The sequence below is a fragment of the Agrilus planipennis genome, unplaced genomic scaffold (assembly GCF_000699045.2).
Source record: "Agrilus planipennis isolate EAB-ADULT unplaced genomic scaffold, Apla_2.0 scaffold393, whole genome shotgun sequence".
NCBI classification, from domain to species: domain Eukaryota; kingdom Metazoa; phylum Arthropoda; class Insecta; order Coleoptera; family Buprestidae; genus Agrilus; species Agrilus planipennis.
The window spans coordinates 91300-114126 of NW_020439057.1; the positions used below are offsets into that span (position 1 = coordinate 91300).

A 22827-nucleotide genomic window follows, 5' to 3' on the forward strand; every position below is an offset into this window, starting at 1 on the left:
ATATATACTTTATTACGATATGTAAAACTGAAAATAACTAGAATAGTCTGTAGTTTTATTTAACTTAATTGTCTTTGTACTTATCTTATTCTCAGTTTTCATATTTTAATTCTTAAAAAGCGTAAAACGATTGATTAATGTGTTTTCATAAAGGCACAGCAATTTTCGTGACCTATACTAATTAATTTTAACTATTAAATAGATACTTTTGTCAGGACTAAATAGTATCATTTAATTGTAAGAGTCGATAAGTAATCTTGGAAAACTCATTTTGTAGAGATTATTTTATAATCAATATGGTCTTTTTTGTAGATCTTACAAATAACATGACTAGAATCTTGTTTACCCTGCACAGCACAAAAAACTATTAAGTGAGGCAAATGAAAAAGAAATAACCAAAATGCAATAAAAAAAATTTGGAATGTTGTGCCCCCAATAGTAAAATCAACAACTTGTAAAAAGTACAGCAACGTGACGGTTAAAATGATTGTAATCAAGCTGACAAACAACATTTGATCAGTATTCATGAACAGAAACTGTAATACTTTTGAAGATTCGGAGATCATAAAGCTGTCAACTACTACAATAGATTATCATGACTCATTGGTACCATTGCTTTGTACCATTATAGTCAAACAGACCTACTAGTTACTTTCTTCACGTATTCCTTCACTATGAATTTTCCTTCCAGCTAATTGTAAAACTGCTTTGGTTTCGATATTGGTATCGAGAACACTTTTAGCGGGTGCTTCGTCGGTAGTTTCAACTTCTTCTGGCATCCCCACACCCCATACATCAATGTTCTTAATACGAAAATTTTTAGTGTTGGATAATTGACTGTATTCACTGAAGGTCGTGCAGCTTTCACTGGACTGACCATGGCCAAAATCGTGATCTAACCAAAGGCCCCAATAATGAAACTGACCGCCCATTCCCTTAAAAACGAAGAAATAAAATAAAAAATTATAAACTAAAAAAAACTACATATTTACCAATCCATTTGGTAAAGTTTGTTGATTAAGACAGAGGTATTGATAATGATCATTATAGCCAGTTGAATGATAAACTTTCATTTTAGGAACCAAAGTAAAAAGGAAAGTGCCACTGTCACCATAAAATTTCGGTTTCATTGCCCAACTAACAGGAGTAAATCCACCAAAAATGTGGCCATGATTATCTTCAACTATAATGACTGTGGCGCCCTGATTCATAATTTTTCCTGAAAGAATGTAACTCAAGGTATTCCTATTAAAAATATTTCTCCTCTAAATTACCTATAAGTGTAGAAAACGATTCACCGTGTATGTCGGTTGAAAACAGCAGCCTCCATTCGTTTTGGTTTTCCTGGGGGAGGTGCGCATTCAAAAAAATCATTTGGCTTATATCTAGCAAGCTCTTATAGTGTGCAGGCAAATCAGGGCCTGTAAAACGAGGCAATAGTTCGTAATTTTTATGCAAACCAATCAAAACACTTTCGTCACTATCCCCGTGCATGTGAGGGTCTTTAACGTCATGGCTTTTACTCACACCTGCACCAAATAAATTGTAAAACAGAAGCTTTTGCAGTTGTGCAAACAATGTAGCCGTTTGAATCCACCCCTCCAATGCTCTATCGCCTATACAATTTTGGTCGAATTGCTCTAGAATGCTCTCAGAAAAACGCACCAAACTTTGTGGATTTGTTGCGTTGAAATGCCAAGATTGCAAATCCCTATTCTTCGATGCATTTTGTACTTGAACATACGATGACACTATACTGTCTACAAACTAGAATAAAAACGAAAATAATTATTTTATTTGTGTACATGCTGCTAGAACATAATCGTATTTGAGCGAATACAATTAGAATATCAAGAAATCATCATTACTTAAATAACTTTCAGCAATTTTCTTGACTTTTGAATATGAGTCTCAACAGAAAGCTAAACTAGAGGCGCGGAAACTTTCGTTCTTTCCGTTTTTTTTTTTTTAATCATTAAAAGCATGTAGGTATGGTCCTAGCAAATTGATTTCTGTTTAACCTCGATGTTCGTGAACATCAAAAGAAAGGTCCCTTTTTTTAGAAAAGCATCAATTTTGGTGAAACGCACACATTTACGTAAGAAGCAAAATTAAGCAGGTACTGTAAGAATTGTTAAAATGTTGCAATGTAATATAAACACATCGTTCTCCAAGTTTACATTAGTTGTACTTCAGAAACGTTACAAAATAAACAAATCTGAAAAATTTCTATTTCGGTATCTCCGTAAGGCGATTAAATTTTCCAAGAATTTACTATGTAATTTTAAATGTACTTTTAGAAAGTGAAAAGATATTTAAATTTTGAATAAGAAATTTTATATATAAAAACTTGGCACATTTGAGCTGTTATACTTTCTGATAAAAAAAAAATACCAATGGGATATTGATTATAATCAATCCTCACAAACTAATGGAGATTGCTCTTTTAGAAATACGAGGGTGGATTGATAAGTTTCCGGCCTGACCAAGAAAAACAAGGTTTTTAAAAATTTTTTTTTTTTATTTCTCAACATAATCTCCTCCAAGGCTGATACATTTCTCATAGCGGTGTTCCAGTCTATTAATGCCATCTCTATAGACTGATTCGTCAAGCTCCTCAAAATAACCATTTACAGCTTCGATTACTNACATGAAATCAAACGATACATACCTTCATCCAGCGTTGCCACATGAATTTTTTTGTTCTTTTTTTGCCGAAATTTCCAGGAGATTCTTGTACCGAAAAAAAATTCATTTGTCACAAAAAGGAAGACTTTTTAATACTTCATAACTATTTAATGAATTATTTGTGTTTTAGTTAGTTAATTGTTTCATCGTTCATTGTTTAAAATTGCCTTGAACAAGCTTGCTTGTATTTAATTCCAGGGTAATGCTTACATTTTATCTTTGAAATCTAATTTTTGACTGAAGTTCTTTAATAAATATTCTGGAAAATGCTTTATAAAAAAAAATCAATTACAAATTCATAAATAGATATTGATAATTAAATATACAATGCTAACATCTTAAAAGCCCTATATTCATTACTTAGTGTTCAATAATAAATGTTTTCTTATGGTACTATAAAAATTGCCAAAATTAAAGCTAATTTGGTTCAATATAGTTAATTTTTCTTGTTATTCACCAAATTAGGTTTTTTCAAATGGTGATAATTTGGTAACATTCTAATCAAAGTATCCATTTGGAGTGTTTGTGGCTAAAATATAGAATTTTTTAACCAAAAGTTTAAAAATTATTTTATACTTACCAAAGGCCTGTCTAATCCTTCTCTCATGTTACAGTTTTCTCCATAAATTATTGTATTTTCTTTTAGTGTTTGCTCTTCAGTCAAACGACATCCAGCTCCAATAATACATCCATTTGTAATAGTCACTTTATTACCTACAAAACTCTTAGATTCAAAAACATTGTTATCTCCAATTTTTATGGCTTCTATAGCACAATCCACTTCAAAAACATTGTTTGATCCTATAATTAATTCTTGAACGTTTTCATTATCAATTTGACCCACTGGAGCTCTAAAATTATCTTATGTTAACTGGCTATTTCGAATGTTTTTACTTTTACCATTATTATTACTTGTTAATTATTTTGGTCTGCTCTTCAATGAGGCAATTTTCTCCAATAATTATTGGTCCTGCTTCTGCAATAATAGAAGCACTTGGATGAATTATTGTACCACCCCCTATAGTTACGTCTCCACGTAACTTACACTCTTCACATACTATTGCTCCAGAAACTATTTTAATTCTAAAATTCAACAAACGTCCTTAATCGGAAACAAAACAATCTTCGTATATGTTACAGAAAAACTAATCGTAAGCTAAATATTTCCAATTTAGTTACAACTTTAAGGTTAAAAAACATAGCAAAAGTTGAAAAAAATTAAATTTTACCCTTTAGACATATTAATATATTAAATATTAAAATATGCTGACTTCAATTGATTACTTTTCAGAAAAAAATAAGAAACAGAAAATACTTTTTTCTAAACTATAGGACAGTAGAATTATACATTTAAATCACAAAGCGTGATGTAGTTCTAATTTTTCGATGTTGTACATTAAGCTTTGCGACTTTAGCATTTTTCTATGTACGATTCTATTAACTAGGTTTTTTAAATATTCGGCTACTTGTTTGTAAATAAACTATAAAGTGTTCAGTATGTTCACAGTTTATTCGTAATAAGACGAACATGTTGGACTGGCATTTAATGAAACGTGTCCGTTCCAGTCATGACCGTTGCATGATTTTATGGCTATTTTATACTTCGGAAGACATATCTTACCACATTCTATTTCTGCATCTCGATAATAAATTAAACTGCAGTCATAAAACGCAAAAACTAATCGTAAGAACGAAAGCCCCTCGTAAACGTGATTTATTTCCGAGAGAAACCAAACAACGTTAAACACACGCGTATACGTATGTATATCTTAGCTATATTGTTGATTTAAAAAAAAAAAAGAAAGAAAAATAATACGAACAGTTTTAGAAATGATTACAACTAAATCCTTTGCTTTTTACCTCTTTAAGTTCGTTATATGGTAATTCACCATCTACAAATTTCTTATTTCCAATCGATTTCTTTATAAAATCTAGTTTTTCGTCCACTGTACCTCTCACTGAACAAATAAACAAATTCTTGAAAGTTTCAATTTGTACCTCGTCGCTATGGTGAGATCCATTACCTCCATTAAATAAATAATTGGATATGTAATGAAACAGTCTTTCATCTATTCGTGACCCCCAAAAGTCCTGTAATAAGAAAGGATAAAAAATTATTTAACCAGGACTTCGCTCGTGTGAAATTCGCAAACCTTTTGACACATTTAAAGGTGGCAAAATTTCAAGCTTCGTATCTCAGTTTGGGCTGTGCCTTGATCGATACATCAAATTTTGAGTTGAATAGATAAAAAGGCCCTTTTTTAAAGCTTGCGTGTACGTGTTGTATAAGGGGCGTGTGTACAAAATTTGAAATCTCTAGACCCAGGGGTTTGAATAATACATTGATATACCTATATTATTTAATACCTATATAATATTGTTTATTCCTGAATCTTAAATTCCATTAATAAAATAGGGAACCGGTAATTAAATAAAATGATAAAAATATCGTTGAAGTATATATGGGCTTCTCTGTCATGAAAAATTTCATTATTTCATTTATGAAGTTCCAAAATCCCTATAATGCGAAAAAGATATTAAAGTTGGCGAAAAACAAGATAATCTAAACGTGTTTCTCCCCCGTCATGAAAAACTTCATTACATTATTTGCCTACAATTTGCAATTACCTTTAAAGTATTAATAGATAAAATGTTATAAATATTTACACGATAATATTACACAAGGTACATCTGTTGAATTACACCGAAAGCTAAAAAGATAACAACAAGCACCTACATTTTTCTGACAAGGTTCTGTTGATAAAAACTGAATAAAACATCTGTAGTGCCATTAAAAATTTATTAAAAATGGCACTTTTATTAATCAAAGGTAAAATTTAATGGTCCGATAAAAAGTATAATTTTTAAAAGGCGCGCAATATTTAAATATTCCCGGCATTGTAAATTAATAAACATAGCTGGCTATGGCTAATATTTTAAAACACCCTGTGTATTTTGACACAATTATATTTATTTCCTTTTTTATCAGTGATAGAATAGATAGGTATTTAGGTATTTACTTATACTTGTCTAATAAAAATGTTGTAGTATTTGGCGGTGTCAATAGGGTTTTAATATTTATATCTTTTTTTATGCCAAGATCATATTTGGTCGAGGTTATGAAATTTTAAGGCGAATATTTTCACACAAAAGTTAAAAATTGAACAGATTATATTCTTCAGTTTTGTAAACCATGATGATAGTGACTTTTCTAATGTGGTTTACATATATAAAATATTTACGAAAAATGCCTGAAATTAAGGTATGAACATGCACATATATTTTATGTTAAACACGTCAGAACTGTGTGTATTTTTAAAGCAAACAAACAGAATTTAACCAATACAAACATTTTTCAACAAAACAATAGGTACCTTGAGATCGTCCTGTTTTAATCTTTCGGAATTTTTACTAGCTAATTTAAAAGTTTTCAAAACGATAGCTTTTTCGTCTGCTGATAAGGAAGAGAGCTCCGATTTTGATTTTTTACTATTGTTAACACCCATTCCCTAAAATAATAATGCTTATAAAAACTTTAAAAAAAAAATATCTTATTTACATACCTCTCAAATGCGATCGAAATATAATGACAATACTCACAAGCGTCCTTGTAATATGTAAACGAATTCAAAATTTATTATAAAAGTAATGAAAATAAAACGATTGAGTGGAGGAGACAGTGTTGAAACTATTTGATCTTAGGTAGATAACACACGCACCGCAACAATTTACGAACTACTAAACTCCTGCCAAAATGTAGAACTGACTAATTGGTCGAAATCTCAAATTGAACACCTGTAGCAACCTGTAGTTTCACATCCCCCCTTGTGAAATAGGTACTATTGTATATTTTTGAAAGAGGTACCATAAAATTATACATTATACCTAACTGAAACTTATTAAAATTAAATTTATACCAACAATAATAAATAACTTAACTATTACTAAATAATAATGAAAAATATATTTTGTACCTATCAGAAGTAAGTAGGTAACTATTATATTAGTAGAATATCGTTAATTAAAATTAATTTATTAATAAACCACAGTGGTGAAAATGATCGTTGGCCTATAATTGGCTTTTTTACTACAATAAAATATTGTGACTTAAAAATACATGTTCTTGAAAGATTTTGGCAAGTTTCCTATTTTAAAGCCAGTACATTATTAATTAACATTAATTTGAATAATTTTTTTTTGTAGAATTTAAGATAGCCCTGGCGTCAGTAAATTGCCTTCAAATTTCGGATTTCTGGGATACTTTTTTGAACAACAATTGTTCTCCTTTGCTCTCTGTACCAAAAATCTAAAAAACAATCTAAAGATGAACATAACCTAACATGCTTAACAATATCGATGCTTAACAAGTTTGTAAATGTATTAGCATAACAGTTTTATTTATTTAGATTGTTAAGAATTGAAGGAATATAAAAGATATCCTATTAAAACACGAATTAAAAATGGTTTTAGTCTGAAGTTAGAATAGTGAATATATAATGGACGTAGAATTGTTGAGGCCTGGCACTGTACCTATTTCACCTGAAACAATTCTCTGGTTTGAGTTTCTCCTAAGTGAAGATTTGCTTTTAAACCACTTAAAGAAGAGTAATCCTGGTTTGTATAATAATAATAGAATATTATATGTAGACATAATACACAATTTGTTGTTGCAGATCCAGCTCCTGTTGATCTTACCATTAAATTTTATTCCGTAATATTTGGCTCTGCCAATAAACTTGATACTAAGAAGATTGAAGAAAATGGAGAAGTTAAAACTCCAGATATTAATAGTGATTTTTGCTATCCAAAACAGTCTTCTAAGAATATTGCTCTTAAAATCTTATGTTTAAAAGTTGCTGCTTTTGGTGGATGGAATTTAGGTAAGAAATTTGAAAACAGAGATCATAAACAAAACTAATCCTAAGTTAGGCACATTATTCCAAGATAAACAAAATGTTGATTTAGTACTAGTTTCTAAAATTTTAAATAATTTAGTAGAAACTAAAAAAGTAATACCTATATTTTCATTATATAATTGTATTTAGAAGATCCTCTAGAAAAATTTTCACTACACCAAAATAATTTTATATTATCAAAATAAATTTATTGANCACTTGGCATATTTAGATATAAGATTGAAATTGAAAATCATAATTTAAAAATTCATTATAAATATTAAAAAGTAAATTTATTAATATTATGTTAAGTATACTATTTTCCTCAACACCATTTCAGTGGTTAATGTTTAAAAGTAGCAACTTAAATGTTATTACTATAACTAAGAGACAGTAATTAATGTGCTTATAAGAAAAACATTCCTATATTTTTTGTGCAGGCATTTAAATATGTTGTAAACTAATACAATTGGGTTTGATAAAATAAAAATAAAATATATGTCTGGTTTTGTTACAGATCAAATCATAGCATTGCCATTCAGAGTTCAAATGGATCTCATGCAAAATCTTTTATATTTTACTAGTGACAAAAAAGAACTTGTTGATATTCCTAATGTTCCAGATGCCAATGTTGAATCTGCATTTCCGTGTTATTTATTTGCTATAATTCTTTACCACAGCTGGGTATTAAGTATTTCTGTAAATAATTCAACAAATAATACAGCTTTTAAAGGCTACTGGTATGTGGTACTAGAATGATATTGTTAAATATTGTAATAACCAAGTTGCCTTATTCCAATAATTTTTTACTTTGTGCATTATTCTTTTGTCTCTTTTTTCCTTTTTGTTTCTTTCTTCCTTTCTCATAATTGATATGTGAATACATCTTCAAATTCGGTATTGTCTTTACTTGATAGTAGTTAAATCATTTTCAGTATGGACATAACAGTACCTGAAGAAGATGTGGTATATTCTCCAGAAAACGTTCAGAAAAGCATTAAATTCCTGAAGGAAGTATTAAATTGGACAAAAACGCCCAAAATGCCTGTTTTTGAATGTTTTATTATGTTAACTGAGAATGATCTAGAGGTAAAAAACGATTGGGAAAAAGCAAAAATGATTCCAAAGGATGAGATTTCTGCTCAAATTAATTACAATCTTGCTGTGTATTATTTTCATAATGGCAATTACGAAGCAGCTGCCTTGCATTTCACTAACACTGCCCACTGTTTAAAAAATTGCAGTGACTTTGTTTTTGCAAATATAGATAGAGAAAATCTAAAAGGCTACCTGTTGGCTTGTAACGCCCAAATTGAAGATACGAAGCCATGCTTGATGCAGCAGTTTTACAACTGCATAGCAAACCAATATACAGTGAGTTTCGATACAATTGTGATTCTAGAGATGTTAATAATCAAGTATGTCTTTTAGGGAATTTTTAATATATTACAGCAGGATAATCTCACCAGAGAAATTTCTTTAGTACACCGAATTAGTTTAGAATTGGATGTTCAAGGAGCACTTTCAAGTGGAAAATTCACTGCTGCTCGAGATTTTTTACCTAGAATACAAGCTTTGAATTGTGTTAGATGCTTATTTGATAAAAAAACAACTTGCAGATACAACTTCAATTCTGATACAATAGATTTGTTTATTAAGGTAGAAATTAAATTATTGAGTGACTAATAATGTTTCAATTTTCTTTTTCTTTTTTAGGCTGTAACTCCAACGATAAACGCATGCATTGACAAAGATAAATTAATAATAAAGCAATATTTGATAAAATTAATTTTGAATCAGAAAGAAAACAAACTATTTAATAAAATTAGGTCTGATAGTACTTTACGCAGCCTTTTCAGCAATATTGAATTGCAAAATCTGAACCAAGAAGTAGTAGATGCAGTACATGTTCCACACACTTTACATGGAAAGGATTTGGAGATTGTAAAACTATATACTAAACGTAAGAAATTCAGTATTACAGATGTATATTCTAATAATTTCAAATATGCACTATGAATCTTTTTAAAATTTAGGTAATCCTTCTTTGGATATAAAGGTGTTAGAGAAACAGTTAATGTTGACCTATGATCCTTCAGTTTTAAAAGAATTGTTAGTTAAATATTGTACAAAAAACTCAAATAAACCCGTATGGAAGATCAATCCTTGTTGGGAATTGCCCATACCTCTTCAGAGCGTACTTGTTACAATGCCAAAGGGTACAGTCTAATTTGGATATTTAATAAAATTTTAAAATAAGTTAAAATTTTCGTAGGGTTTTTGCAAGACTACAGTTTTATCATGCTAGCAAAAGCCAGAGAGATGATGCTAAGCAAAGATTGGAGCACTTCCGTGGAATATTTAAATATAGTGGCAAATGAAATTCAAAAAGAAACTGGCAATGCAGTTCCAAAATTATTACGATTAATCGAATGGGAAATTCTTCTAGTTAAAATAAACCAATTGATGGATCAGTGGCCTGCACCTGACATGGGTAAGTAGTATATTTTTATAGTTTTGCCTAAAATGTAGGTTTTTAAAAAGATAATAATGTTATGTGCTGCAAAGAGGCCTAATACTAGTAATAAAACTTATATATTTTTAATTGTTTTCACTAGATAAAAATGAACTTGCTCAGGCATGTGAGGCTTGTTTACAAACCAGCGAGTCGATTCTTCCAAGGACAGAAATAATTGAGTATTGTGCCGTTTGCCTATTAAATTTGACCAAATGGGACTTTCTATCCTCATTTGAAAAAAGATGGAGTTATTCAGAAATTGCTTCTGCCATAATGACCGCATGCCAAGACTTAGAAAAGTATAAGGGCTTCAAAAAAGTGGCCAAGGACCTGTGGGAAATAGGTAGGTATTTATTGTTTCAATATAATTTCAAAACAATAAGAATATTTTAAATTTAAATTTTTAGGTACAGTATAGCGTATGTTGAATAATCAAAACCGGCATATATTTAATTTTAAATATATTTTGTTTCTAGTTCTTCCAGCGTTTAGTTCTGCTCCACTGCAAACTAAACGTTCTAGTTCGGGAAATGCCACTGTAATACATCGTGATTCACCTCAGAGTAATAGTAAAGCGACATTAATGTCCTTTTTGCCACATATCAGGGACTCAACCATTTTTACAATAATTATTTCATTGCTGGCACGATTATACAACATTTTGAGGGATGAGACCAGTTTAGAATTACACACTGATTATTTACCATTGTGGCCAGCAGTCGTGAGCAAGTAAAAAAAACAACTAACGTTAAATTACTTCAATACTAACTAATAAATGTATCCATTTTATAGTGCTAATTCATACAGTACAAAGAATGTTTGCGAAGTTTTATCTCAAGTTTTGACACAAGCATTATACTATTATCCCATGAATGTGCCATGGCTGAGATTGATGGGTGATATCAACTATGGTAAGTTGAAATAATTTTTATGAACAACTGAAGGTAGCTATTTTAAATAATAAGAGAAGATTTTAAACCATTAAAATGAAGGCAGTACGTCGCCATTCGTTATATACTGAACTTTAATAGATAAATTACTGACAAAAAACGTTTTCGTTAACTTTGTTCTCTGTAAACATTTAAACAAGATAAATATATAATTGTTTTCCAAAGAAGGAATGGGTATTAAGTATTTTAGAAATGTTTCTATAATCACGTCAAATTCTTACAAATAAACTTTATAACCCATTTTTTTTAGCAAATAGTCACCATGAAGCCGCTTTGAGTTATTACCTTAAGTCACTGGTGATTGCCAGTGATCATTTCAACATTCCAATTCGAAACGACGACCTCGTTATCAAAAGGATGATAAAGACGTGCAGTACATTAAACTGTCACACGCAGGCATCAGTCCTCTGTCAGTTTCTAGACGAGCCCGACTATATGTTCGCTTTTCGAAATTTAGCCGAACAGAAAGTATGTTACGATGCTGCGGATGCATACTACCTTTGTTTCTGGGATATGAGCATGCTAGAATTACTGGTGCACGTTCATCACAAGAGGGGCGAGTTCCAGCGTCGAAAGAGAGCCATACAGGTAATGGGGTTACTCGAATTAAACGCGAACAACAATGAAGAGATTAAGAGAGAGGCGAGTAACTTGAGAAAAAGCGTCTTCTTGAGAGCCATGTGCAAACAGTATTTGCAATAATGAGTGAGTCAATTTTTTCTTTTTAATAAATACTAGTTTGAAATTAAAATCGTACCATTACTTGGCCTTTTCAAAATTATTAGATGGTCTTTTATTAAATTTTTCTTGAGGTCGAATTTTTTCTTCCATTAATTTAATAAAATAATACTTTTTACTTGTAAGCCAACGCAACCTAAATTCTTTCAGAATAAAAAGTTTAGGTGCTATACATGGTATATTGAATTTACACTTTAATGTAAATTAAGTTAACGGGCATAATTATTTCTATACATCTACTATATTAATTTCTCTATTAAATGCAAGATAGACATGTTTTGTGAATATTTATGGTAAATTGCAACTGATAGTTTTACGTTTTACATTGCAATGTTTTTTATTTTTTCTGTTTATTTTTGGCTTTCTCTCCTTCTTATTTAAAGACGCTTCTTTAAATCCTTTCCTGATGATAAGAAATTCACTACAAAATATAGCAATACTGCTTATAGTTCCTACTAACAAAACCATCAGAGCCCAATAAAATTCTTCAATCCCTACTTCAATTTCTGTATCGCTTAACGTTTTAACGCATTGAGGTTTCGGAGAATTCCAAAACCTCTTCAGTTTGTCCAAGATTCCCACTTCAGCCTGATGCACTAGACTAAAACCGAATGCAATGAAATACATTGACTATATCTTTACTACTACGTTTTTACCAGTAGTTTAGTAGTTTTCTAAAAGGTGATCTCTTCGGATAGGCCGAATATAGCGGTTGAACAGTGTACATTCGTATTTCCTGCAAGTCGCAAATTTCCTTAGGACTAAACGTAGCCCTAATAATCCTGTTAGCAGCGCTGCTCATGGTGTGGAAAGCAAATTTTTCTTTACGGACTTTCTCAAATCCCATTTGTGCAGTATAAAAATTGTCCCTTATTTTCGTATCTCTTAATTCGCGTACCAGTGGATCCGTAGACAGCTGCAGTCATTTATGGAAAAGTAGAATTCCCTTAGTAGTTTAATTCTAGTTACCTTTAAAAGATTCCTTTCAAAAAGTGTGTCTTCGCATCCAGCCGCAAAAGTGCTTTTAACTAAGTCTGCCACTTTTGTTATGGTTCTCGGAGGGTCCATTAACAAATAAGATACAATAATGCCTGAATAAAACTGGTAGACTAGAAACGAAAAGAGCAACGCTACAAATATACTTATTCTGATACTACAGAGGCGTGAGGAATACAAAGAACCTAAAAAAGAATAGAAAACAACGTACATAATCTCATTTTTAATTTTTTTTTAGTTATTTATTTACCTTGTTGGCATAAAATTCCAATTATATTCAGAATTATGCAACTGAAAGTATTGTGATTTTTAAACATATCTGTGTTAGTTTCATACGGTACAGCGCATCGGAAAATAAAAACGAAAAGGACAAGTAAAAATATTAAACTAAACCAGACGCTACTTGTGAACGGTCTGAGGTATATTTCTTTTGATGAGGCTGTGTTTTTTGGATGGCGAAATATAAATTTGGTACTGAAAATAGAAAGAAAAAAAGTAACATTTTTTTTTATGAACGGCTATAATATATATTTTTATGTACTCAAATGTCCATGTTCCGTAACCTAAACTAAGAATGTGTACTCTAGCTCTAAAAATGAACAAAGGAGCGGAACCAAAATCCGCTTTATTCGTACGCAATATTTCTACTAATCCATCAAATGTGCCATTAGACTTTTCGTAACCCCATGAGTTTGTGCCCATCAATTCGATTCTAAAAGTAGATAAATTGGAGTGAATTATTGCTAAAAGGGTAATATTCCAAACATCATACGAAAAATTATAGTAATCCCTGCAGATTCTCATTGCGACACTGTGGTATCTACTGTGAGTATTGTTTTGACGACTGGTTTCATCAAGTGCATATTTATCAACATCAACGGTACCATTTAATGTGATCTGTAAATTGTAATATATAATTTGGAAACACGTTTTAGGCGTGACCAGTCGTCCCGCACTCTTTTTTAATAAACGTAGAATGCCAAAATCTTACATTTGATAATTAGCACATGTACCTGCGACCTACGCCAATACTATTTTCGAATTGCTGTTAAAAGTACGCAGATGGTGATTTCAAAATCATAATCGTAAATAGAAGGTGCAATATTATTTTAAACCGCAATCATCAAATATAAATTTGAGACAACGATGTATTTAGTATTCTTTAGAATTATGAATTAGAGCTCTTTATATGAAATCCCATTCGAATTTGGTATTACATTTAAATTTTGATTTTCTATTCTGAACCTATTTTCAGTTAACATAAAAAATACTTTTAACTTTTTTTCTAAAACTGTTCTTCTTTTCGCCTTATTTGATACGGAACTCTAAAAAAATATACATACCACTAGCGCTGTTTTAAATTTTACTTCCGACATATTTCGTCTTCTATGAAATTTTCCGTACTTATACTTTATTTTGTTAGAAGTTTTGTTATGCCAGTGGCCAATTTTTTGAAGACGTAGAATACCATTGTGACGAAACGCTGGATTGTAACATTCAAAAACTGTCCAAGTAATTAATGATACGTTTTTTACTACAATTTCTATGTCTGTGTTTATATTAATGTTTACATTTTGCAATGTCAGTATAATAGAATTAAGGTGTTTAGAAAAAATTAACCATCGGAATGTTTCATAAAAAAATCTTTTATCGCCAAACTGAAAACGAAAACATTATTCTCCTGGCGTATTTCGTTTAAGCCTTACTTCCTGTAAGATGTCTTTAACATTTTTGCAGTCACTTTCAAATATCATAGCCATTTGTCGTTCTCTAAAGAATAAAATGGAATTTACTGTTACATTATTAAGATTTTCCAAATTAAAAATTGCTGTTTGCAATGTTACCGACTTTTCATAAACAAATTTTCTAATCAAATTAACGTTATCTAAAATGAAAAAGATTATCACGTTGTTCAAGAAATTCTTTAGAATAGTTAAGTCACCCTTTTCAGTATCACAAGTAAAAAATGCCACTTGCGTTATTTCTTTTCTTTCAATGAAGTTCAAGATAATTTGTTCATCAAATTCGCAAGTTAAACTTTTTACTAACAAAACCATTATAAACGCTCGAAGTCGTATTTTTAAAAGTACCATATTTCACTTTTTTTGGTATTCTTTGTCTAATATGAAAGTAGACAGTTGAAATTTACTTTCAAGCTGACCTACATATGTAACAATACCCATTCGGTGATTAATGATTATTAATTTAAACATCAATTTATTTCAATTTTTCCTTCTTGTAAGACAGGATAATTTCAATAATCTTCTCGTTCTTATTATTAAATGAACATTATATTTCATTCTTTTTTGCATGTGCATAGATGTAGTAACTGAACAGATATGTTTTATCACGCAAGTTTTAATTACCTTTCGACGTTGCTTTAAATAAGTTGGAATTTTGTCCTTATTTTTTAATAAATTTTTTTTTTCAAAAAAAAAAATTGATTTAAAACAGTTTATTGTAATTGATTTAATAAATTACAGCTGAATTAAAACATTTTGTAAAAAGTTTAAGAAAGATAGAATAGAGGATATTTGTAAAATTAAAAAATGTCGGAAAAGGGAAACGCAGCAGCTATGGGGTTGGTGCAGTCAGCTACAAAACAGGCAGTTCCTGCGATGCCTTCATAAAGACTGTATGGGTGATCAGGGATTCTTGCTTCCCGTTTAAATTTATCATTTTCCAAAAAGTTAACAAAACTGAGAGCTTTATGAAGATATTTATGTTCATTAGTCAAACGGTACATTAACAAAAATACGTAACCGTTTCCTGCCACTCCATGGCAAATACCCGGACCCTTTTTCAATAAACCTTTCTTCCAAACAATATCTGCCATTTTAATACAAGAGTTTAAATATTTGACATCATTCCATGTGAGGTAAGCTTTGGCCATAAGATAAATTATTCCTGGCGCCCCGTGACACCAGTGTAACAATTCATTTTTGGACAGATGCACTTCATCCATAGCAGCAGGAAAATTGCCTTCGGAATCTTGTAGGCTCAGTAAAAAGTCTATAGATTGTTTTATAGCAAGAGCATCTTTAGGGTTTGCATCTAGAAAACCTGGCACAGACATAAGCATTTGCAAAATACTACAAAGACCGTGAGCAGCACCTAAATATTCCACATTGTAATAGGCATACATTAAGGGTGAAGGAGATTTGTGCCTTTGAGAATATTCGCGTCCAGAAGCGACCATTACACTGCAAATTTCATGTAAATCTTGTTGTGGTACTGAAGTGTTTAATGCTTTTGAGAGCCAGATTGCCCCGCATATGTAACCAGCGCGTCCCACAAATAATTCGTCTGAACCACATTCTAAAAACCTTTTTTCTTTCACAATATTTCCTGCTTTGTTAAATAGTTCTTTATAACGTAGACATTCTTTCTCATTGCCAAGTGCATTAAATAATACTGAAGCAACGGCATATATACCGCTGTTGCCCAATATGAAAGCAGGTACATCTTTAGTGCGTGGTGCACATTTTAGAGCAACTTTTAAAGCGGGTTTCAGATATTCTAAGCCAGATTTTAAAAGTACGTCTTTTTGGTCGATAAAAGTGGGTATTTTACTTATATGATAAAACATATAAGAAACACCTGCAGTTCCTAGATAAACACCATCTTCCGCATTTCTTTCAGTTGGTTTAAAATTATTAGAGATATTACCGATAACATTTTGAACGGTTTCCTTGAGCTTGTGCTCAGTTATGACCACTTCTTCATTAACCGTTACAGTTTCTATTAAGGGGTTGATAAAATACCGCTTCGGGGACATTTCTGCGACTTCTTCCGATTTTTTAACAAATAGATTCCGTGCAAACGATGTAAATCGTCTCATTCAAAATGTTCCCTTCTTTTCAATGTTGTCATTTTCAATAAACAATTGAATATTTGCTCACAAATAAGAATCTATTAAGCTTTTCCGTGATTTTTGACATTGTTTTGTTTACAAAAATTGTTTTGAGGTTACATGAAATCAAACGATACATACCTTCATCCAGCGTTGCCACATGAATTTTTTTGTTCTTTTTTTTGCCGAAATTTCCAGGAGATTCTTGTACCGAAAAAAAATTCATTTGTCACAAAAAGGAAGACTTTTTAATACTTCATAACTATTTAATGAATTATTTGTGTTTTAGTTAGTTAATTGTTTCATCGTTCATTGTTTAAAATTGCCTTGAACAAGCTTGCTTGTATTTAATTCCAGGGTAATGCTTACATTTTATCTTTGAAATCTAATTTTTGACTGAAGTTCTTTAATAAATATTCTGGAAAATGCTTTATAAAAAAAAATCAATTACAAATTCATAAATAGATATTGATAATTAAATATACAATGCTAACATCTTAAAAGCCCTATATTCATTACTTAGTGTTCAATAATAAATGTTTTCTTATGGTACTATAAAAATTGCCAAAATTAAAGCTAATTTGGTTCAATATAGTTAATTTTTCTTGTTATTCACCAAATTAGGTTTTTTCAAATGGTGATAATTTGGTAACATTCTAATCAAAGTATCCATTTGGAGTGTTTGTGGCTAAAATATAGAATTTTTTAACCAAAAGTTTAAAAATTATTTTATACTTACCAAAGGCCTGTCTAATCCTTCTCTCATGTTACAGTTTTCTCCATAAATTATTGTATTTTCTTTTAGTGTTTGCTCTTCAGTCAAACGACATCCAGCTCCAATAATACATCCATTTGTAATAGTCACTTTATTACCTACAAAACTCTTAGATTCAAAAACATTGTTATCTCCAATTTTTATGGCTTCTATAGCACAATCCACTTCAAAAACATTGTTTGATCCTATAATTAATTCTTGAACGTTTTCATTATCAATTTGACCCACTGGAGCTCTAAAATTATCTTATGTTAACTGGCTATTTCGAATGTTTTTACTTTTACCATTATTATTACTTGTTAATTATTTTGGTCTGCTCTTCAATGAGGCAATTTTCTCCAATAATTATTGGTCCTGCTTCTGCAATAATAGAAGCACTTGGATGAATTATTGTACCACCCCCTATAGTTACGTCTCCACGTAACTTACACTCTTCACATACTATTGCTCCAGAAACTATTTTAATTCTAAAATTCAACAAACGTCCTTAATCGGAAACAAAACAATCTTCGTATATGTTACAGAAAAACTAATCGTAAGCTAAATATTTCCAATTTAGTTACAACTTTAAGGTTAAAAAACATAGCAAAAGTTGAAAAAAATTAAATTTTACCCTTTAGACATATTAATATATTAAATATTAAAATTTCATTTGATTAATACAAATTATTCACACATAACGGTTGAAAACTTTTTATAAGGGATATTTTATTTGACAAATCCCATAGATAATAGATCTACAAAGGGTAATTGACTCATGTTCGATTCGTATTTCCTATGTTTCTATTGGTTTCACCATAGATAATAGATATACAAAAGGTTTCACTTTCTACTGTTTGACGCATTTGTCGTTTTTGTTATTAGTTCTTTTGAACCCAATTAGTTTCTAAAATTCATTAACTTTTTAATGTGTTCCATTTCTTTCCCTTTATCAGTATTATAAATTAAACAGAGTCGATCAGAGGTAAAAAGATTTATTATGAGGATTTTTCAAATTAAAGATGAAACGTCGGTGTTGGTTTTGTTATAATAATTTTTTTTTGCCCCTGATCGGCTCTAATTATTTTATTACTAACTTACAATGTTACATTACGTTCAAATTTTATGGTTCTTTTAATATTGCAGTTGCTGAAGATCATTCAAATATAATGTGAAGTAGGTTCAATGCAGCTGAACGCAACTAAACTAAAACATTACAAATGGCGTCGGTATTGTTTCGTTCGGTACGAATTCCCGGTTAACAGCACCCTGTTGTTCTAATTAAACCTTTTAATACGTTTTTATGGACTTGCTGTGTCTATTAGAAGACGAATTTACTTTAAGCAGACCCTAAAATTTGTTCCTTTTGCGAACATGTCTTAGGACAAACATTGTTTAAATACTACAATAATTATAAGTAAAGCAAATAGAATCAAAAAATCGCATAATCGCCCAAAATGATGGCATTTGGACCTAAAAAGGACGGGAGTCCTAACGTGAAATATTTTGAATCCGCGGAAACATTGAATTCGTTAGAAGTGGTTCGCCAGTGGTTACAAAAGAATGCAAATAAATATATTAAGTCTGATCCCCCAACAAACAAAAGCTTGTCTTCACTTATTATTCAGATTTTGCAATTTCAAGAGGATTATTTGGGTAAAAATGTTCAGAAGACCACAATGACTAGAATACCAGTTAAATATTTCATGGATTTTAAGTCAGGAGGTGCTGTTTGTCATTTATTAGCTGCTGCCTACAAGTTTAAACATGAACAAGGATGGAGAAAGTTTGACTTTCAGTCAGGAAAGACTGCTAAAAATGATAAGTTGATAGAAATGTTCCAAGCAATGGAGAAAGCTTTGATTCAAAACAAATTTCATTCATATCCTTTAATATATATTAGATCAGAGGTTGATAAAAGTGTTGCATCAAAATTGAAAGAGATTATAAGAAAAAGAAGTGGCCAAGTTGTGGAAAATGAAGATAATGCTACACACATTCTCTATCCCCACTGTGATCCATTAGAAGAAGAATATGCTAGACCTGGTATAATTTACATCTTAAAAAGATTATTAAGCATTATCACTTTTATTGTTTTTTTTTAATTACTAGGAATTAGGAGGGATAAAATGGTAATGATGCATTGGTACTACTTCCCTGAATCTTACGATACATGGGTTAATATGGAAGGTATCCTTGAGGGACTCCCTGCAGATAGTCCTGCTCCTCATACTGGTACATGGAGGGTTTCAAGCACATGGCTAACAGACTCAGACCAGTATAATGAATGGATGTCTGAAGAGGACTATGAGGTAGATGAAAATGGAAGAAAAAAAGTACATAAAATGCGTCTATCGGTTGAGGATTTGATGAATCCTTCAGGAGATGACAGAAATAGGTAACCATTTATTTTATGGTAATCCCATCATAATGATAACAAAAAATATGAGATATAACTTCAGGGGCAGTTTGCCAAGGGCCCTTAATATGTTAAAATTGATTGTATTTTATATGCAATATATTGTGAAGAAAAATCTTTACATTTTCAGTTACGACAATAGCTCTGAACGTTGTTTTAGGAAAAAGCAAAAACGAAAACGTTCTCCTTCGCCACCAATGAAAGGTAATAAACGAAAGAGTGGCCGGAGCCCTGCAGTTGGAAAAAAGGCGCGTCCCGACGAATTAGAGCCTGAAGATCTGACAAAAGAAATGGAAGACCCCCCCGCAGAACCATCGGTAGCGGAAGTGAGTCCATCAGCGAGCAGTCAGTCCGGTAAAAAAGATCACGAACTTCAACCTCTTAAAGGAGGATCGATAACAGATCTAGACGAAACGGAAGATCGTGGGGAAGACTCGCAAATGGGTAAGGCTAGTGAGGCAGGTACTATCCAGGATGATGGTCAGGAAGACAATGTTACTGAACAAACACACCACATCATTATTCCTTCCTATTCTGCTTGGTTTGATTACAACAGCGTTCATGAAATCGAAAAGAGAGCTTTACCTGAGTTTTTCAATGGCCGAAACAAGTCGAAAACGCCGGAAGTTTACTTATCCTATCGGAATTTTATGATAGATACCTATCGATTGAACCCGACTGAATATATTACAAGTACAGCATGTAGGAGAAATCTTGCTGGAGACGTGTGTGCGATTATGAGAGTGCACGCGTTTCTTGAACAGTGGGGCCTCATTAACTACCAGGTGGACACTGATTCGCGACCGACGGCTATGGGGCCACCATCCACATCTCATTTTCACATTTTGTCGGACACACCATCTGGCTTACAACCCGTTAATCCGCCAAAAACTACGCAACCTAGCGCAGCTAAGACTTTACTTGATCTTGAGAAAACAACGCAGGAAAACAACAAAAAGGTATGTTAATTGTATATACTTTTTTGCTATTTGTCTGCAATGCGTAAAATTTATTAGAAATAATACACTTTTAAGCACCCGTTTTTTGTTCTCTATTCTGAAGCAACTTTTTAATAATTGTTTCAAAATTTATTTTCTGTTTTAGCCAGATGTGCTGCTTGATTCGTCTAATAATTTTGGTCTCAAACTTGATCAATATGCGAAAAAACCGGCTGTTTTACGTAACAAAACAGCCGCCTCCTTAACACGTGACTGGACTGAACAAGAGACGTTGCTCCTTCTCGAGGGCCTTGAAATGTATAAAGACGACTGGAACAAGGTGTGCGAGCATGTCGGATCGCGCACTCAAGATGAATGCATCCTCCATTTTCTCCGTTTACCAATTGAAGACCCTTATTTGGAAGATCCTGAAGCCGGAGGTGTTCTTGGACCATTGGCTTATCAACCAATTCCGTTTAGTAAAGCGGGAAATCCTATCATGTCCACTGTTGCTTTTCTTGCATCTATAGTTGATCCTAGGGTGGCAGCGGCCGCTGCGAAGGCTGCTATGCAGGAATTTGCAAGCATCAAAGATGAAGTTCCAAGCGCTCTTATGGATGCTCATCTGAAAAATGTGGAAGCAGCTGCGGCAGCAAACGGTGAAGGCAAGTTTGATCCTAATGCGGGATTAGCATTGACAGGCATAGCAGGCACAGTGCCTGATAAGGAAGAGGAAGAAAAGATAAAAAAAGAAGCTCCTATAACTCCCAGTGGTCCTGAGGTTAAGGAAGAAGAGAAATCAAATGAAGGTAAGTGTAAAACTTACAAGCTGGTCGGTTTTTTACATTTAGGCAGATTTTTTTTATGAAATTCACAATTAAATTGCATTTGATCTTAAACATTACAATTATGGTTTCGGAAAAACGTTTTAAAAAAATACAAAATCATCTGTTAATTATATTAAAATAAATAATTCTTCATTGTCCATTTACTATAAATCATAATACATATACGGAATCCTGTATCCCCAACAGAAAAGAGACTGGGAAACCCCTTATTGTTCTACATATCAAAATTAAATGAAGCATGTCATAAGTTATACTAATTGTATATGGTATAGATCTATAGACATTAGATTTTGCAAGTAAAGATTTAATTCAAATATTACAGTTGGTTCTGGCGGGGAACAAAATAAAAACGGTCTCGACACAAATAACGAAAAAGTCGAAAAAGAAATTAAAATGGAAATAGACGAAAACAACGAGAAAGGTGAAAAGACGGAAACAAGCGACACTAAAACAGAACGTGTAATAAAAGACGCCGAGATGCAAAGTGCAGCAGCAGCTGCTTTAGCCGCCGCAGCCGTTAAAGCTAAGCATCTTGCTGCTGTGGAAGAAAGAAAAATAAAGTCTCTGGTAGCTCTTCTGGTCGAGACGCAAATGAAAAAACTTGAAATCAAATTGCGTCATTTTGAGGAGCTTGAAACAACGATGGAAAGAGAAAGAGAAGGTCTCGAATATCAGCGACAGCAGCTCATTACTGAGCGACAACAGTTTCACCTTGAACAATTAAAAGCAGCGGAATTTAGAGCACGGCAACAAGCTCATCAACGTCTCCAGGCAGAACAGGGCCAATGGCAACAGCAAAATAGCGCTAATTCGCATGGTCCTCCACCTACGGAGACAGGTCCAAGTACCACACCGACACCACCATCGCCGCAAGCATCCGCTGTGTCGTCACCTGCGCCTCCCCATCACCACATTTAAGTGGTCTTTCCTCCTAATTGAAATAAACTCAAGTATGTTTTATTATCAAGTTTAGTGAATAATCCGTGGTCTTTTGAAGTTCTTTTTATTCCTTTATTAAATAATATGTAGACATCGCGTGACTGTACTGTATAGTTGTTTTGTATTAGGCGAAAGTACAAAGATTTTTTTTACGAAATGAAGAACTTCGGACTGCGCTTGTACTACATTTCAGGATGCTTTTTTTATATTATATGGATAACAGTTGTGTGTGGTATTTCCTTCAAGATACAAAAACGAAAAATTAAAAAGAGCATGCGAAAATAAAAAGTG

At 31.9% G+C, this 22827-nt stretch overlaps 7 protein-coding genes across 21 annotated transcripts; 2 read left to right on the top strand and 5 right to left on the bottom strand.

Moving 5' to 3' along the window:
* Positions 1–50: 50 nt before the first annotated feature.
* LOC108743187 (TLD domain-containing protein 1) lies at positions 51–6344 on the bottom strand. 2 transcript variants are annotated; one of them, XM_018478665.2, is made up of 6 exons: positions 6252–6344; positions 6063–6197; positions 4549–4779; positions 1275–1767; positions 993–1219; positions 51–935 (listed from the first exon to the last, which is right to left on the bottom strand). In XM_018478665.2, exons 2-6 carry the CDS (start codon positions 6192–6194, stop codon positions 645–647), a joined length of 1374 nt encoding a protein of 457 aa, XP_018334167.1. In that variant the 5' UTR covers positions 6195–6197; positions 6252–6344; the 3' UTR covers positions 51–644. The 2 variants fall into 2 exon arrangements, with proteins under 2 accessions (XP_018334167.1, XP_018334168.1); XM_018478666.2 differs by lacking the exon at positions 6252–6344 and adding an exon at positions 4842–5206 and having other exon boundaries at positions 6063–6151.
* Positions 2944–3951, bottom strand: LOC112905169 (dynactin subunit 6-like). The gene is made up of 4 exons (XM_025977069.1): positions 3918–3951; positions 3601–3771; positions 3269–3539; positions 2944–3217 (listed from the first exon to the last, which is right to left on the bottom strand). The coding sequence occupies exons 1-4, from the start codon at positions 3926–3928 to the stop codon at positions 3125–3127; spliced, it is 546 nt and encodes a 181-aa protein (XP_025832854.1). The 5' UTR covers positions 3929–3951; the 3' UTR covers positions 2944–3124.
* Positions 5213–18620, top strand: LOC108743165 (integrator complex subunit 8). Of its 5 annotated transcripts, XM_025977067.1 has the most exons (14): positions 6458–6549; positions 6892–7302; positions 7362–7568; positions 8101–8323; positions 8519–8957; positions 9015–9242; positions 9300–9546; positions 9620–9802; positions 9859–10077; positions 10202–10444; positions 10578–10830; positions 10894–11012; positions 11302–11756; positions 18539–18620. In XM_025977067.1, exons 2-13 carry the CDS (start codon positions 7185–7187, stop codon positions 11751–11753), a joined length of 2931 nt encoding a protein of 976 aa, XP_025832852.1. In that variant the 5' UTR covers positions 6458–6549; positions 6892–7184; the 3' UTR covers positions 11754–11756; positions 18539–18620. The 5 variants fall into 5 exon arrangements, with proteins under 5 accessions (XP_025832849.1, XP_025832850.1, XP_025832852.1 ...); XM_025977064.1 differs by lacking the exons at positions 6458–6549; positions 18539–18620 and adding an exon at positions 5213–5950 and having other exon boundaries at positions 11302–11837; XM_025977065.1 differs by lacking the exon at positions 18539–18620 and having other exon boundaries at positions 6432–6524; positions 11302–11837.
* Positions 11831–17090, bottom strand: LOC108743186 (ionotropic receptor 75a-like). 8 transcript variants are annotated; one of them, XM_018478659.1, is made up of 9 exons: positions 17008–17090; positions 16780–16842; positions 14492–14555; positions 14129–14443; positions 13327–13682; positions 13036–13259; positions 12759–12970; positions 12446–12705; positions 11831–12390 (listed from the first exon to the last, which is right to left on the bottom strand). In XM_018478659.1, exons 3-9 carry the CDS (start codon positions 14543–14545, stop codon positions 12078–12080), a joined length of 1734 nt encoding a protein of 577 aa, XP_018334161.1. In that variant the 5' UTR covers positions 14546–14555; positions 16780–16842; positions 17008–17090; the 3' UTR covers positions 11831–12077. The 8 variants fall into 8 exon arrangements, with proteins under 8 accessions (XP_018334161.1, XP_018334159.1, XP_018334160.1 ...); XM_018478657.1 differs by lacking the exons at positions 16780–16842; positions 17008–17090 and adding an exon at positions 14728–15194 and having other exon boundaries at positions 14492–14670; XM_018478658.1 differs by lacking the exons at positions 16780–16842; positions 17008–17090 and having other exon boundaries at positions 13327–13497; positions 13558–13682; positions 14492–15192.
* LOC108743188 (lanC-like protein 3 homolog) lies at positions 15226–16786 on the bottom strand. The gene is made up of 2 exons (XM_018478667.1): positions 15900–16786; positions 15226–15848 (listed from the first exon to the last, which is right to left on the bottom strand). The coding sequence occupies exons 1-2, from the start codon at positions 16624–16626 to the stop codon at positions 15328–15330; spliced, it is 1248 nt and encodes a 415-aa protein (XP_018334169.1). The 5' UTR covers positions 16627–16786; the 3' UTR covers positions 15226–15327.
* LOC108743192 (dynactin subunit 6) lies at positions 17129–18153 on the bottom strand. Its single transcript, XM_018478670.2, has 4 exons — positions 18027–18153; positions 17710–17880; positions 17378–17648; positions 17129–17326 (listed from the first exon to the last, which is right to left on the bottom strand). The coding sequence occupies exons 1-4, from the start codon at positions 18035–18037 to the stop codon at positions 17234–17236; spliced, it is 546 nt and encodes a 181-aa protein (XP_018334172.1). The 5' UTR covers positions 18038–18153; the 3' UTR covers positions 17129–17233.
* Positions 18621–18825: 205 nt separating the features above from the next.
* LOC108743185 (SWI/SNF complex subunit SMARCC2) lies at positions 18826–22762 on the top strand. Of its 3 annotated transcripts, none has more exons than XM_018478653.2 (5): positions 18826–19438; positions 19505–19790; positions 19942–20770; positions 20916–21558; positions 21920–22762. In XM_018478653.2, the coding sequence occupies exons 1-5, from the start codon at positions 18850–18852 to the stop codon at positions 22513–22515; spliced, it is 2943 nt and encodes a 980-aa protein (XP_018334155.1). In that variant the 5' UTR covers positions 18826–18849; the 3' UTR covers positions 22516–22762. The 3 variants fall into 3 exon arrangements, with proteins under 3 accessions (XP_018334155.1, XP_018334156.1, XP_018334157.1); XM_018478654.2 differs by having other exon boundaries at positions 19972–20770; XM_018478655.2 differs by lacking the exon at positions 21920–22762 and adding an exon at positions 21784–21890.
* Positions 22763–22827: the final 65 nt, after the last annotated feature.